Raw genomic sequence first — 15237 nt, forward strand, 5'->3', positions numbered from 1 at the left:
CCTTTTTTTTTTTTTTTTTTTTTGCCAATAACCAATTTTGATTTGTTCAATTGATTTACTGTAATATTTTCCTAGTCTGCTGCCTTTGATGTCACTAGGACTGTGTGTGTTCTTATGGTGCCATCAGTCGATTAGCTATGTTATTTTACTATTTTCCTGAGGCTCCAGATTGATTCATCAATCATGTTCTGCTCAAACCCCCCTAAAGACCCCCAACATCTGGGAACTCAGGTCATCAGATCTCACTTTCATTAAATCTAATGTGTCGCTTGACTCTGTTTTATCTGTATCCCCTTCTACTTCACTTTCTCCTGGTCAATAATAATAGTTATCGGCCAATAGGAACATACCTGCGATGTGGGGGCTGAAGGTCTCAGAACTAATTTGGCAGGGACATGTTGATGACAGACTGTCTGTGGCTGACTAGGCTTGAATTTCAGACCTGTTTTGTGACTGTAAAGCTATACTCTCTCCTCCCATTCTACTTTCTTGCACCCTAAACGTGTCTGATGAATTTCATTTCATGTTTTTCCACAAAACTAGACCCAAATCTTTTCATAGGCCACTGTATCTACGGCATATTCCTTTGTTCTTAGATCACCGATTAACTTGTTCCTTATCATATTCAAGACAATAAAAACATTAAGTGCTTAGTGGGAAAATTAGTAAGAGAAAATAATATAATACCAAGAGGAGAAGATACAAGTGCAACTCTGGACTAATTAATAAAATACCTGCTCAACAACATGCAACCCTCCTCCCACAATCACTGATGGTTTTTCTTTTTTCAGAAGGGTGAACGTGCAATTGTGTGTGTGTGTGTGTAAAGGCACAGGTTCACAGCGTCAGGTGGTACTTAAATATTAAAGGCTCTAGGGAAGCACACCATTGTTTGCCCTCCATTTCAGAGAGGCAGTTGTGGTTGGTTGGTTGGTTGAGAGAGAGAGAGAGAGAGAGAGAGCGCAAACGGCAACAAAGACAGTGCCAGTGCTGCTGGGAACTGTGAGGACAACTTCAGGGAAAGCAACAGAGGGTGCACTCAAGTGTTAAACTATCTGACAAAGGATGTGAAGCATGAAGAAACCAAGACAGAGTTGGATGTAAAATGTTAACAGAAGTTGGACTATTCGTACATTAAACATGGATGGAACTGTGAGCGGAACGGCAGAACCTCAAGAAACCAACAGCGTACAGAATAGACCTGAGAAAGAAGAGGACAGGTAGACCTTCTGCATGGATATTTTTTTTTTTTCACAGGAAATTGCTTATGAATTAAAATAAGACATATTTGAATTTCTGCTTAATTAAAATAAAATGAGGAATAAGGGGGACAAAATCATTTATTCACAAAAATGTCATTTTTTTATTTAATTTTTGTTCTTATTTCTTCTTCAGATTATGTATGTGTTTCTTACATAAAATTTTAATATAACTGAATTACATATTATACATAAAATGAGGATTTCCATTAAATAAACATTCCTTATGCTCTCAGTCTAAACTATGGAATCACGTTGACAAGTCATGCAAATAAAACTTTTTCCATCAAATATTTCTCATAAGGTGATTGAGCATATGATCATGGTTATGTTTTGTATTTGTTTGGACAGCTGGTAGGGAATAAAAAGAACATTTGTAAGAGGATAAAAACCTACAATATACACATGTTTTAGCATAACTTCTTGTGTATATAAATTTCATTGCTGCTGGCCACTAATAGTAAACAGATACATGCAGCTCAGCTTACACACTCTTCACCAGCTGACCTTGTGTATCTGAAACAATCAAATATTATGGAGAAAATGGCTATTTTGTGGAATTTATGCAATTATTTTTAACCAACTGGTGTCACTTATTTTTAGTATATGTATGAAGTTGCTTTGGGAAACAATATTTTATCTCTAAATATGTTTTTAGGGGCTCTGTACCTAAAATTTTTGGCCAGTCATGCTGGCCACAAATAATTAACCATTACAAAAGTCAGCACTAAACATCTCAGGCAAACACAAAGAGATGTTTGTATCATACTGAGCTCATTCTGTAGGATCTCGGATAAGCCTGTGTGTGAGGCTCCTGTCGAGAGTGATGTGGAGACTGGAGCACAGAACTCCAGGGACAGCCGTAAACTGGACTGCATCATCTGCTACAGCGCGTATAACCTGGGAGAGAGACTCCCCCGGAAACTCTACTGCGGTCACACGTTCTGCCAGGCCTGTCTGAAGCGGCTGGACACCCTCATTAATGAGCAGGTAGGATTCAACCTGAATGCTTAATCACAAATTTCATGAATATTTGCTTGACCTGTGATTCTTGTGGTCAGACAATACTGATAACATGAGCGATGTAAAGTTTTAAGTTATATGCCAAATGTGTGTGTTTTTTCTTTTACACATTTTCAGCAATATATTCATCCAAGTATATGCTTATAAAGAACCTGGACAATTAATGAAAATGTTTAAATTAAAGGTAAGGTGTGTAAATGCAATATTAAAAAACTTGATGTATTATACAGACACCTATTAGCAGTGTTGGGGTTAACGCATTACAAGTAACGCGAGTTATGTAATCAGATTACTTTTTCAAGTAACTAAAATGCACTACTTTTCAAATTTACAACAAAATATCCAAGTTACTTTTTCAAACAAGTAGCGCAAGTTACTTTGTTTTCCCATTTATTGACTGACAGCTCTCCTGTCCCCATGTTGAGAGAAATCGAGAGTAAGTCCAGAGAAAGTGTGCGCTGTGTAAACATGATGGTTACTGTAGTTCTAGACTAAATGTGAACAGGCACAAAAACAGATTAAGTATTCCTTAAAATGAAAAAAAAAAAAAAACAGTGAAATGCAAACTCAGAATATTACGCAAACCTGCAATATTTAAATATGTTACATAACATAAATATAATTTATGTATTCAATATCACTTTATTAACCAATGTCTTTGCTGCTGCTGACCTTCAATGATCCAATTCATCCATAAGCAAAAATTACTTTAGATAAACCACATTTGTTTTTTTTTTATTATTGCTGAAGCAAGAATGTTTTCGGACTGGGAATTATGCATTTCTATGGCAACACTATTAACGCCTAAATGAATCTGCAGCAGTCAGGTGGTACAAGAAGGAGCTCTCCGAAAATTCTCATCTTACAAGCTTACGAGCTCTACGAGGAAGTTGAAATGTTGTATTTACGATAATTACAACATGCCGGAACGCACCTTTTGTTGTGTAGACAGTCAGTACTGTGATTGACATGACCAATGAAATCTTTAGAATTGGATGCGGGTCAGGGTTTGCGCTTAACAGACTCTAAAAACGTTTCGTGCGACCACTTGAGCCCAAGTGGTGCTCAGAGCCAAATGACGTCAAGTTCCACCTGTCTAGACAAGTGGAGCTTGAGCTTGTCCCTGCTCCACCGCTGTGGATCTAATGAGTGGTGGGATATGGTTTTATGGGTAAGGTTAGGGTGTGGTTGGACCTTCTAGCTCCACCCATTATGCCCAGATTACATCCAGAGAGGAGGAGCTGGACATCACGCTCCGCCCATTGCCCCAGAAATAGTAATAAATATCCTGACACATCCAAGCTTTATAATGGCAGTGAATGGGACCCACGAGTATGAGCTGAAGAAAGTGTCTCCATCCACATCCATCCATCATAAATGTACTCCACACGGCTCCGGGAGGGTTAATAAAGGTCTTCTGAAATGAAGTGATGCGTTTGTCTAAGAAAAATACCCATATTTAACACGTTATAAAGTAAAATATCTAGCTTCCGCCAGACCGCCTTCCGTATTCAATGTACGAATAAAGTGTAAAACTCTTGCAGTTCAAAAAGCTTCCGCTACGTCCTACGCCTTCCCTATTCAACTTACGGAAAAAGTGTAAGTGACACGACGCCAGTTTACACTTTCTTCGTAACTTGAATACGAAAGGCGGTCTGGCGGAAGCTGGATGTTTTACTTCATAACTTGTTAAATGTGGATATTTTTTTATACACAAACGCATCGCTTCACTTCAGAAGGCCTTTATTAACCCCTGGAGCTGTGTGGAGTACATGTTTATGATGGATGGATGTGGATGGAAGCACTTTCTTCAGCTCATACTCATGGGTCCCGTTCACTGCCATCATAAAGCTCGGATGTGTCAGGATATTTATTAAAATATCTCAGAGAGTGTTTATCAGAAGGGAGAAAGTCATATACACCTAGGATGGCTTGAGGGTGAGTAAAGCTTGGGGTAATTTTCATTTGAAAGTGAACTAATCCTTTAAGTGTTTATGACACATGCCCCCGGTTTCACAGACAAGGCTTAAGCTAGTCCTAGACTAAAATGCATATTTGAGCTGTTTTGACTGAAAGCAACCTGTACTGACATATCTTAAAATATGTCAGTGTCATTGTTTTGTCTTTGTAGTGTACGTTTATAAAAGATACATAAATATCTTAATTGAACTAAGGCCTAATCCTGGCTTAGGCTAAGCCCTGTCTGTGAAACCGGGCCTTTATCTATGTGTCTATAGGTTTAATTTCAATACAATCCCCTGGTTTCGCAGATGAGGCTTAAGCTAGTCCTAGACTAAAATGCATGAGCTGTTCTAACTGAAAGCAACTTGTACTGACATATCTTAAAATATTTCTGTGCCATTGGTTTGTCTCAAGATTCACACCAGTAAAGTTTTTTTCTAGGGTGCGTTTATAAAAGCTACTTATATGTCCTAATTGAACTAAGGCCTAATCCTGGCTTAGTCTACACCCTCTCTGTGAAACCAGACAATTTTTCCTCTTGCACCGAGACAAAAAACGTCCACTTCAGTAGCAAATACACCAGTTTTCAGTTTTATCCCTCTTGGCATTCTGTGAAGATTTTCATTTGCAGCAAATTTAATTAACATGACAAAATTACTTGTGTGAATAAAGTTCATACATTCATGAAGTAATTTTGACCTTTCCTAAAGTGTTGATATACCTCACCTGTGTGTGTTGTTTGTTACTGACATGTCTCTTCCACACAGATGTGGATCCCCTGTCCTCAGTGCAGGCAGAACACTCCTCTACCTCGCGGAGGTGCCACTGGACTAGACCTAGACCTGGCAGCGTTTCTGGGTGTTAAAGCTGAAGTGGAAAACCAGCGAACCTACAGCCAGAAGTCTCCGCTGGAGACCAAATCCTCCTTTATAAAACAGCCAATCACAGATCAACCTCCTTCGGCCTGGGCCAATGTGGCACTGGCAGAGCATCGTTTCCGCAGAAGCCCTTGCTGCAAGCACTGCCTGCTCTGCTGCTGGTGGTGCTAGATTCATGTTCACACTCCTATGAATCTCTTTCTGCTGTGGATAGTGCATAAACTGAACTCCATGATCATGAGATTACAATATGTCTTTGGACACTTTTTTTTTTTTTTGCAATGGATATCCCACTGTCCAGAACTCATCAACAGATCCCTTTACAAAATTGCCTGGGACAATAAAATGCAATTTATTTAAGTACCACATGGATCAGTAATATAACAAATTCTGCAAAACTCAGTGTGGACTTGAGTTCAAAATGGAACAGGATGTATGGACATGAGATACTTTTAATATGATAAAGATGGAAGAATGGACAGACTGGATTTCAGATCTTAGAAAATCCAACAGAATTACAGATGATAGTTACAACAACTCAAACTATAGGAAACCATTGATTGTATTCATGATTTGATTGAACCAAACTGTCAATCAGCTTCCAGTTTAAAGCTCTCCTGTGTTGTTTTCCAGCTCTTTAAAAACTAAACTTAAAAAAATAAAAGGAAGTATAACAAAAATTAAAAATGAAAATATTTAAAGGAGGAACAGAATCTCATTCTGACATCCAGAGTTTGAAGGTTCGGTCATAAGAGCAGGTTGCAATAAGCTGTCCGTCAGGTGAAAGGTCAAGCCCCATGACCTTCCCCTCATGCCCCGCCAGAGTCTTCAGAGGTGACCAGCCAGGATGGGTCCACACTTTTGCTGTGTTGTCATATGCACCAGTCAGCAAATAATGCCCATCGTTAGCTAAAAAGGAAGGGACCCTTGTTAATATTGACATTCCAAAAATGTCACAAATCCAATCAAGGTGAATTAAGACTCATTTGCTACACAGAAGGTAGACCTATAGGAAACGATTAAAATATTTGTTCACCCAAAACCTGTAAACCTTGTGAAACGCAAAGATATTTTGCTCAATGTTCACAGTGCTTTTTCATTTTGGGGACTAAGGTTGCCGACAAGAGGGGTGAGTAAATAATGACACTTTATTTTTGAGTGAATATTCCCTAAATGACTGAAAATAAATTAAATCTCATTTTGACTTGAATACTTACGTTGGAACTTGACTGAGGACACAAGGTTCTGATGGGCAGGGATTGTGTATATACACCTCCTCTGACGAAGGTCCCACACTTTGCAGGTGTTATCGCCACTTCCTGTTGCCACATGAAAGCTACACAAGGAAGATTTCAGGGTTAATTGTCTAATTAAGATCTAATAACAGTAAACGGCTTTAGTAAATCATCCAAATGTGCCCTTTCTTTTTCTCACCCATTTGGTGAGAAATTAAGGCTGTAAATCTCTTTGAGGTGGCCCTCCAGGAACATGATGCAACGACCAGTCCGCAGGTCCCAGACACGGGCAAATGAATCCAAACCACTGTAGCAATAAATAAAATTAATACATCAATGAGCTCCACGGTCAGATATAATATATCCTATTCAAACAATTCAATCAATCCAAAGCAGGTTTAATGTACAATCACAACATGAAGTGGAAGCCTATTTTGGTTTGGGCTCTGGTAATGCAAATATTGCAGGGGTGAGGAACCATGCACAATGGATTAAAGATTTTAAAGAGGCCTTAAACCATGCATGCTTGGACTCATAATCACAAGCATCAAAGTAGCTGTATAGATAGAGGGTTGTGTCTGTTCTTTCACAAAAACAGTTGGAGTGCCTCAGGGTTCAGTGCGAGGCCCTTACCCAGTTCCTGCCAGAGAGCCGTCTGGGTGGAAGTGCAGGTCATGGACACCTTTACTATGACCCTCCTGATGCAGAATTTCTTCTTGGACCTCAAGATCCCAAAGTCTCCATGAGTTATCATAACTTTAAGAAAAACAAAATATGCCAATTCTATTAATTATATGACACAAAGGTTTTAGCCAAACACCAATATTCACACCTCTAGTTTGCTTTTACCTATTAAAAAAAAATGTTATATTAAAACAGGAAAAAAAACAAAAAAAACATACCAAGTTGTACCCAAAAACCGTCCAGAGGGATGCCAGGCCACCCGAGCCACCCTCATAGAGTGCCCCTCAATGTCTGCTACAGGCTCATCACTACAGATATATGTACAGGTGAATGTTACAATGTTTTACTTCAGAAACTGAGACAGAAAAATTAAGTACTACTAATAATACACACCTGTCTAAACTCCACAGCTTAACAGATCCATCCACAGCACAGGAGGCCATATTGACATCCGACTCCTCAAGTGTGAGTGTTGCTTGAGGGTGAAAGCTAATCGCTCCCACGTTGGTATTATGACCTGAGAAAAAAAAGAGTTCACCATCAATAAAACCAATGTTACACTGTAAGAGGGTAATGAAAAAGTTTAACACGACAGACATGACTTCAAGAATAAACACTACAGAGCATATTTGTTATATTTACCTCTTAATGTGCGTATTAGTGTACAATCTGGGACTTTCCACAATTTACACAAGCCACTCCTACAACAGACAAAGACATACTTGGTACAAAATTGTGTCTTTTAAATATTACATGCTCCAAAAAACATTTAAAATGTTACTTATAAATTAATTTTACATTTCCAAACATTCCTTTTGTAAATCATTTATCAATCCAGAGAGATTTTTTTAAACTAATCCTACAACAGAAGGTATGGCCCACAACCTGCCTGCATAATAAATCACAAACTGTGTGCCAGTTTGCCAATTATTTGATTTAGTTAATAGAAGTTAGCTGATGAGCAAAAACTATTCATGGAATTATTTTTAGAAAACAAACAAAAATACAGGAAGTGCCTAAACTTAGATTAAGTGAGGTAAAGGTAGGTTGTTCTAAGCATCTTGGAGAAGATGCCACAGTTTTTCTATGGATTTATCAGTTAATTCAGTCTCTTCATGTATTTTAAGCCTGACTATGATAGGGAGATGTGTATGGGCCATACCATCCTGTTGTAGGACTCACAAAAATCACTTGTTCATTCAAAAATCTCATTGGATTACTGGATTATATACAATATTTGCAAACATATAGAAGTCTAAAAATGGATGATTCCTACTGGCACACAAAGCAAAATATATAAAACATCTAAATAACCTTCTTAAAAAATGTCTTTGTGAAGAATGCATAAAAAAATAAAATAATAAATAATTATACATAATTTAAATAAAAATAAGAAAACGCATACCAAGACGCAGTCACAAGCAGCTTAGAGTTGGGGCTAAACTGGCAGTGAGATATTGGACGGTCATCACCAATTTGGCTGCAGAAGTTGTTCACATTCTAAATAAAACAAAACAATTGTAATAATTACATACAGCATTAAAAGGGACTGAAAATTACAACATCATAAAGTCTGTCTTTTTCCACTTTCTTGACATACTGTCATACCCGGAGGTTCTTGTGAAGCTCTTGCTGTTTAACTGTTCTTGTAGACTCTGGAATCTCTTTTTGGGCCCTTGCAGCATCTAACCTTTGCACTGCTCTGGAGAACCAAACAAAATCAAATCCAAAACGTTTAAAATACACAGTTATTGACAAATGTTCGCATTTTATAGTCATTATTTACATTGTTAGATGTTACTGTAAAATATTATCCATCCAGTGTTTACCTGGGCAGTGAATACTTGGCTAACCAAAGACGTGCCTCCTTCAGAGATGAAGGTCCTTCATGGTACCATGTCTGCTGATACTGCACAAAACATGCACAGATAATCACATTCATTTGACATTCAAATCTATTATATTCTATAATAACTTTTTTTAAAATTGAAATGTTCCTACCTCTTCTTGAGTGCGTTTTGCTTTTTCATCCTCTTTCTTCGATTTCTTCAATGCATCAGGACCAAGTACTGAAAGAATGTTCCTCAATCTGTGGAAAATAAACAGTCAGAAAACAATGGAAACAAATATTAGACAGCACAACTGTTTAAGTGTCATGATAATAATAATTTTAAAAAAAAGGTCTTGAGCACGGAATCAGCATATTAGAATGATTTCTGAAGGATAATGTGACACTGAATACTGGAGTAATAATGCTGAAAATTCATCACAGGAATAAATAACATAAAATATATTAAAATAACATTCATATTAAATTGTAATTACTCCTTTTACTGTGTTTTGATCAAATAAATGCAGTATTTGTGAACAAAAGAGACTAGTGTATCTATAGTAATCACTCATTTCTCCATAGAGTTAACATTCCCTATTATACAGTTGTAGTATCATTAACTTCAAAATTAGCTGCTATCAAACGACATGCAAAATGGCTAATCACCATTTCTTTTAATGTCTGTTCTTCCTGTCTAAGTGGGAAGTTCTTGGCCAGAATAAGCAGAAAAGCTTTATACAAAAGTCACCCACCTCTCTCGTCTCTCCGCAGGCCCTTCCCCAAACAGCGTGATTGGCTCGCCAAGAGCTCGGAGGCAGGCCTTAACCTCCACATCATCAGTGGAGACTGTGATTTGTCTGGCTCTTTTTCTGCGCTCAAACTCTGCCAGCACTTCAGCCTGTCGCTCACTCACACGCTCTTCCATCTCCATGGACTCACCTGAGGAGAGAGAGAGAAAAAAAAATTAAGTAAATCACACTACTAAAAAACAAACAAACATCACTTCCTGTCACAAACAGTCATAGAATAACCCTGTAAAGCTTAAAATATAAAATAGACGTCAGAAAAATCTATTTTTGAAATGGAAGTTTATTGAACCTTAAAACAAAATAAAAGAAAACCTAAAAAAAAAAAATTTTTTATGTTCTGTATCATGTTTGATACATTTATGGCTCATTCACTATGATATAATGAGAATATAGAGCTCACAATTGAGGAGGAATAAAATATTAATTATTTTTTTAGGTCCAAACTGAGGAAAAATATTAAATTTGGTGCAGTTGTTGATATTTATATGGCCAAAAAGTAAGATGAAATTCTGATAGCTTGTATTGTAAATCAAAGAGATCTTTATTAAAACAGACTATTTGTATAAACTGCATATAAATATCAGTTGTCACACTATATCTCCCAATATGCCTTAGTAAGATGAAATTTAAGTGTTTAGTTTTATGATCAAAGCTCTGTTGTTTTAATTGTAGGGGACAAAACATACAATACAGCGCAATACACTGTTGATTACAAGATAAGACAAATAAACATACCTCAAAAGTCTGATGCATCATATTTAATACTCACAAATTTAAAATGAATTTTCTAAAACACAATGTATGAATAATCAAGTAAAGTTAAGTTGCTTTCGTCCGGTAAATGTTCATTTAGAAATTATAATATAAAAGTTATTCTTATGTTTACTTTATGCAAAGACACAGCAAAAAGACACGTGTACCAAAATCTGAAGGTGGACATTTTTAGAATTATACTACTAAAAGTTCATTCACATGCTAAAAAAGTATGAACTATCAATCAGAGGGCATAAGGCATGTAGTAGAAGGTGTACAACAGGTTTTTCAGCAAAGTTTCAATCATCCTGATTGATTAGAGGCCTTAGAAATGAATGTATCAAATTCGATACAGTAGGTTTTACAGGGTTAAAAGACTTGGACAAAATTATACTTAAAGAATGTAGTGGTTTAAGAGTTGGGTCCTATGTCCTAACACTAACATTCACTATATATCCAGCATATAGCTGCTTTGAAATATCAATCTTACCACTGGAGATATTAATATGCCCAGCCGCAATGCCGGCTTTAACAGCATCTTTGGCAGAGAAAGATGTTCCTTCACGACTAAGACGCTCCTTCTCCTTTTCTTCAAGGCTTCCATAGAAGATTCTGGCCCTTTTCACAACTGGAGCTTCGTCTTCATCCGACATGGTTTCAACTATTTGTCCGGCAATCAAAGAATATTTGACCTGAAATAGAGGCATAATTATTGAAACACCATCATGTATTACAAATCAGGTACGGACAGTACTACATCATACCAACCAACCTAACCTTTACTTTGGTTGCTAAATATTTTCAATATTACCAAATATTAGAATTACATACGCAATTGCTGGAATATACAAACTCAACAAAAGATAGGACATAATAGGTATGACTTAAAGTCAGGCGGCTGAACAACTTATACTGATAAACTCAAAAAAGCACTGTGGTACTTGGTATTCTTTTAATGTAAATACCATTGTATATGAATACGGCAATTATTAAGTACATGCACCATATGATACATCACTGTACCACACAACTTTTTGGAGGGTGTTCAGAGAACTAAACTAATTTCACCTAAAACATAAGAAGTTAAGGAAAAATAAACACATCATGCATAACCAGCTCTTCACTCACCCTTTATGCTTTCACAAACGCACAGATAGTGTCCTTTAAAGACAGTTTGTTTATATGAAATCTAATGTGTACTATCTACAAACACGACCACACGACGCGGGCTATCCGGCGCACAGTAATTCGTCATATCCGCCTGTTTTACTCTTTACCATGAATAAATAGTGACATCTAGCGGACATGTCAGTCCGCAGTGAATGGAAACCGATAGAAACACAAGTTTGATATTACGTTTTTGTAGGGCTAGTTTTCATGCGTTTTTACTCCAGTGATTTTTTTTTTAATTGAAAGTCAGTTTTTACAAGTTTTATCTAGTGATAAATCACACAACAATTAAATACAAAATAACAATAATAATAACAGCAAGGAAATCATTAAAAAAAGGAACAAATGATAATAAAATACAAGTAATAATAATACAGATACATAAAAAAATCAAACCACAAAATAACACAAAAAATGTAGAACTATAAACATAGGGGTACTGAACTCAAATCTCTAATTACAAAATAAATACAAAGGTCCTTAAAAAGGGTAAATTTCAAGGCTTTACCACCGTTATTGCCCATGAGAAAATATGTAGTTCTGAACACATGCAGATTACTATGATATTACAGAACCTGCTATCAGATACCTTATTATGGGTTTTTCAACTAAATGCAAACAGTAAAAGAATTATAAAACACTAAATAAGTCAAACAAGTCCACAGTTTTTTCCCCATCATCGTTCCACTGATTTCTGTCCTTTCTTTCTATGCGCTTTGACTACATTTCCCATGATCCCCTTCTGAACATCCTATGAGATCAAGCGAGTGTCATTGCGGTAAGTGGTGTGGTGAAAAAGTCATATCTTTCAGTTTAAATTCTTTATCATGAATCTGTCATGTTCAATAAAGTTAACAACAGTCTTTATGGTTCATTATCCTGCTTTTTGTAACTGTTTAAGACTCAGAGTTCAGAGCTATTGGCCTAATTAGCATGTAGCTGCTAAACAAGAACGTTATGTTGCTGCAGCAGGAGTCGATTCAGTGAATTGACAGTATATGCAATATTTAACGATGTAAACGTTAAATAATGATATTTATTTAAAAGATGTGTTATGTATACAAATGTCAATCTTGCAATCATCGGCTTAGTGATAGTAATTTCCTCTAAACATGCCAACAAGAGTTGAGCATAGCTAAACACTATATATATATATATATATATATATATATATATATATATATATATAAGTGTATTTTACAGTGTTTTATCCACAATAACTCCATATCAGCGTATGTTTCCAGGACTCAAAACACACAATATTTTATCCACAATAACTCAATATCAGCGTATGTTTCCAGGCAACGACAAACCGGTGATGTGAAGATGCTGCGCAGGAAACCCACGCGCCTTGAGCTCAAGCTGGATGACACGGAGGAGTTTGAAAGTGTGAAGAAAGAGCTGGAGGTAAAATCTAGCTGTTTATCCAGTAACTTAAGTTCGGACTTAATGCTTTCTATACAAATAAGTTTACTGTGCACAAAAGTACATTGAAGCAACCAAGAGTTAAATTACGTTTTTCCAGTTTTACATCAAAGTCAAGTCAATTTTATTTATATAGCGCTTTATACAACACAGAGTGTTTCAGAGCAGCTTCACATTAATAAACAGGAAAATAACAGAATTAATTTAATTCATGAATTGAAACAAATTCAATTTCAGCTTTAAAGCAGCTCTACAGAACACAAGTGTTATTATTCAGCTCAGTTTAGTTCAGTGTTGTTTCAGTTCAGTTCAATAACTGTCAAAGTTGCAAATTATGAAACAAATTTAATTTCACCTGTAAAGCAGTTTTACAGAAGACAATATTGTTATTATTCAGCAGAAGTCAGTTCAATATTGATTCAGTTCAATAACTGTAGATGTTGCAAAGTTAGTGTCGTTATCCGGCTCCATTCAGTAGTCCTAGAAATTTACTTGTCATCCGATGTCAGTACAGTTAAATCAGAAGTATTGCTGAATATTGTCTTTTAAACCGCAAGTGAGCAAGCCAAAGGAGACAGTGGCAAAAAAAAAAAAAAAAAAAAAAAACCTTAGGAGAAACCAGGCTCAGTCTCTCTGGCCTAAATGAATTAAGTAAAGAACTGAATACTAATTTTGACAAATATTTAAAATCACATACTAGAAGAAGCTGGTCAATTCAACATAGGACATGTTCATTATCTTGTGATCACACTTACCAACCCTTTTTATATATATATATGTAAGCAATAAGGTACGAGAGGCTGTGCTTTATACAGCACTAGCCTTGAGTACCTTATTGCTTTTATAAAACAGTTACCACACAATACAAATATTAAAGCCAGAAATATGTATCAATACAACTTTCATGAAGTAAACTTTAAATAAAAGCCTTTTTTCCGCTGGAGAAAATAGTCCCTGACCGTGAACAGCAACAGAAGTTACATTATGCCATTAGATGGCGGCAAAGACTGTCTTTATGAGTGTGTCAGTCAGTAGCGAAGACTTTTATATTGAAAAGATTGAATTTTTGTGAACATGGAACAAGACGCAACTGACAAATGCTTTGACTAGCGCTGTCAGCCACGGGAAAACCCCTTAACTGTTAAAAGGACAGGATAATACATCGGACAGATTTTTTGTTTGACTGAAGGATAATGCTAAATCTGAATGCAGGTAATAATCTTGCTCACTTGATCTTCTACATAATACAGTAAGCTTCAATGAACAATATCAATTGAGAGTGGTTGCTAAGAGTGTTGTTTAGTGATACACAGAACCGTTGGGTGAAGTGGTCATAGCCGTGTTTTATCGTGAATAAAACACAGCTATTGACCAATCAGAATTAAGGACAGGAACTAACCGTTTTATAAATATATATAAAAACTGCAGAATAAATTAATAATAGGTAACAAAAATGCCTGCCAGTTTCTAAGCTGGCATCCAGTATCCAAAAAGTCAAAGACCACATCATATTGGCCAGAATCTCATTATCTATTAAAAAAAAAAAAAAAAAAACTTCTATATTTTTCAAACTTAAAACATTTGTATCAACCCATCAGTTCCTTAATCGTATCCCAACTATCATTGCTGGAACAAACAGGTTATACCAGCATGGTCAAGTGTAAGTAAAGATTAATCTTGTTTTTATGATCTGCACATTACTTTCCCATGTCTGTCCAGAGCCGAAAGAAACAGAGGGATGAAGTGGATGTAGTTGGTGTAGCCACATCCAGTGAGATGAGCGGAGCATCAGGTGGTGGCACGGACGGGAAGACCAGGGAGCAGATGATCCACGAGCGAATCGGATACAAACCTCACCCAAAGCCTAACACATTACCATCACTTTTTGGAAACCTTCAGTTTTGACAATTTGCAAACCTGAAAAATGGACTATAAGGTCTTGAGAATCTGCAACACACACACACATTGTTTTGATCTTGCCTGACCTGAAAAGGACTGAAAGCACATTCATTATGGGTTTGGTTATCTGTTTATGATAACTGATTTCAAAGGACTATTTTTCTACTGAGTAAATAAAGACTGCTAGTTGAATGGAGAAATTATCTTTTCACATCTTTTAAAAAAAAAAAAATTACAAGGACAAACATTTCATGAGTGAGCTGAATAAAAAAAAACAAAAGCAGGTTGGTTTATAAATGAGGTGACAAT

General features: G+C 36.3%; 3 protein-coding genes across 3 annotated transcripts; 2 read left to right on the forward strand and 1 right to left on the reverse strand.

Moving 5' to 3' along the window:
* Positions 1-903: 903 nt before the first annotated feature.
* rnf224 (ring finger protein 224) lies at positions 904-5815 on the forward strand. The gene is made up of 3 exons (XM_051895192.1): positions 904-1220; positions 2045-2249; positions 5012-5815. The coding sequence occupies exons 1-3, from the start codon at positions 1141-1143 to the stop codon at positions 5291-5293; spliced, it is 567 nt and encodes a 188-aa protein (XP_051751152.1). The 5' UTR covers positions 904-1140; the 3' UTR covers positions 5294-5815.
* On the reverse strand, positions 5557-11723 carry prpf4 (PRP4 pre-mRNA processing factor 4 homolog (yeast)). The gene is made up of 14 exons (XM_051895191.1): positions 11563-11723; positions 10925-11126; positions 9625-9811; positions 9043-9130; positions 8871-8950; positions 8650-8743; positions 8447-8541; positions 7684-7742; positions 7435-7558; positions 7260-7349; positions 6991-7113; positions 6557-6664; positions 6340-6458; positions 5557-6031 (listed from the first exon to the last, which is right to left on the reverse strand). The coding sequence occupies exons 2-14, from the start codon at positions 11085-11087 to the stop codon at positions 5838-5840; spliced, it is 1524 nt and encodes a 507-aa protein (XP_051751151.1). The 5' UTR covers positions 11088-11126; positions 11563-11723; the 3' UTR covers positions 5557-5837.
* Positions 11724-12308: 585 nt separating this feature from the next.
* On the forward strand, positions 12309-15139 carry cdc26 (cell division cycle 26 homolog). The gene is made up of 3 exons (XM_051894118.1): positions 12309-12382; positions 12906-13011; positions 14749-15139. Exons 2-3 carry the CDS (start codon positions 12931-12933, stop codon positions 14932-14934), a joined length of 267 nt encoding a protein of 88 aa, XP_051750078.1. The 5' UTR covers positions 12309-12382; positions 12906-12930; the 3' UTR covers positions 14935-15139.
* Positions 15140-15237: the final 98 nt, after the last annotated feature.

This window comes from Ctenopharyngodon idella, chromosome 5 (assembly GCF_019924925.1).
Source record: "Ctenopharyngodon idella isolate HZGC_01 chromosome 5, HZGC01, whole genome shotgun sequence".
Classification (NCBI taxonomy): domain Eukaryota; kingdom Metazoa; phylum Chordata; class Actinopteri; order Cypriniformes; family Xenocyprididae; genus Ctenopharyngodon; species Ctenopharyngodon idella.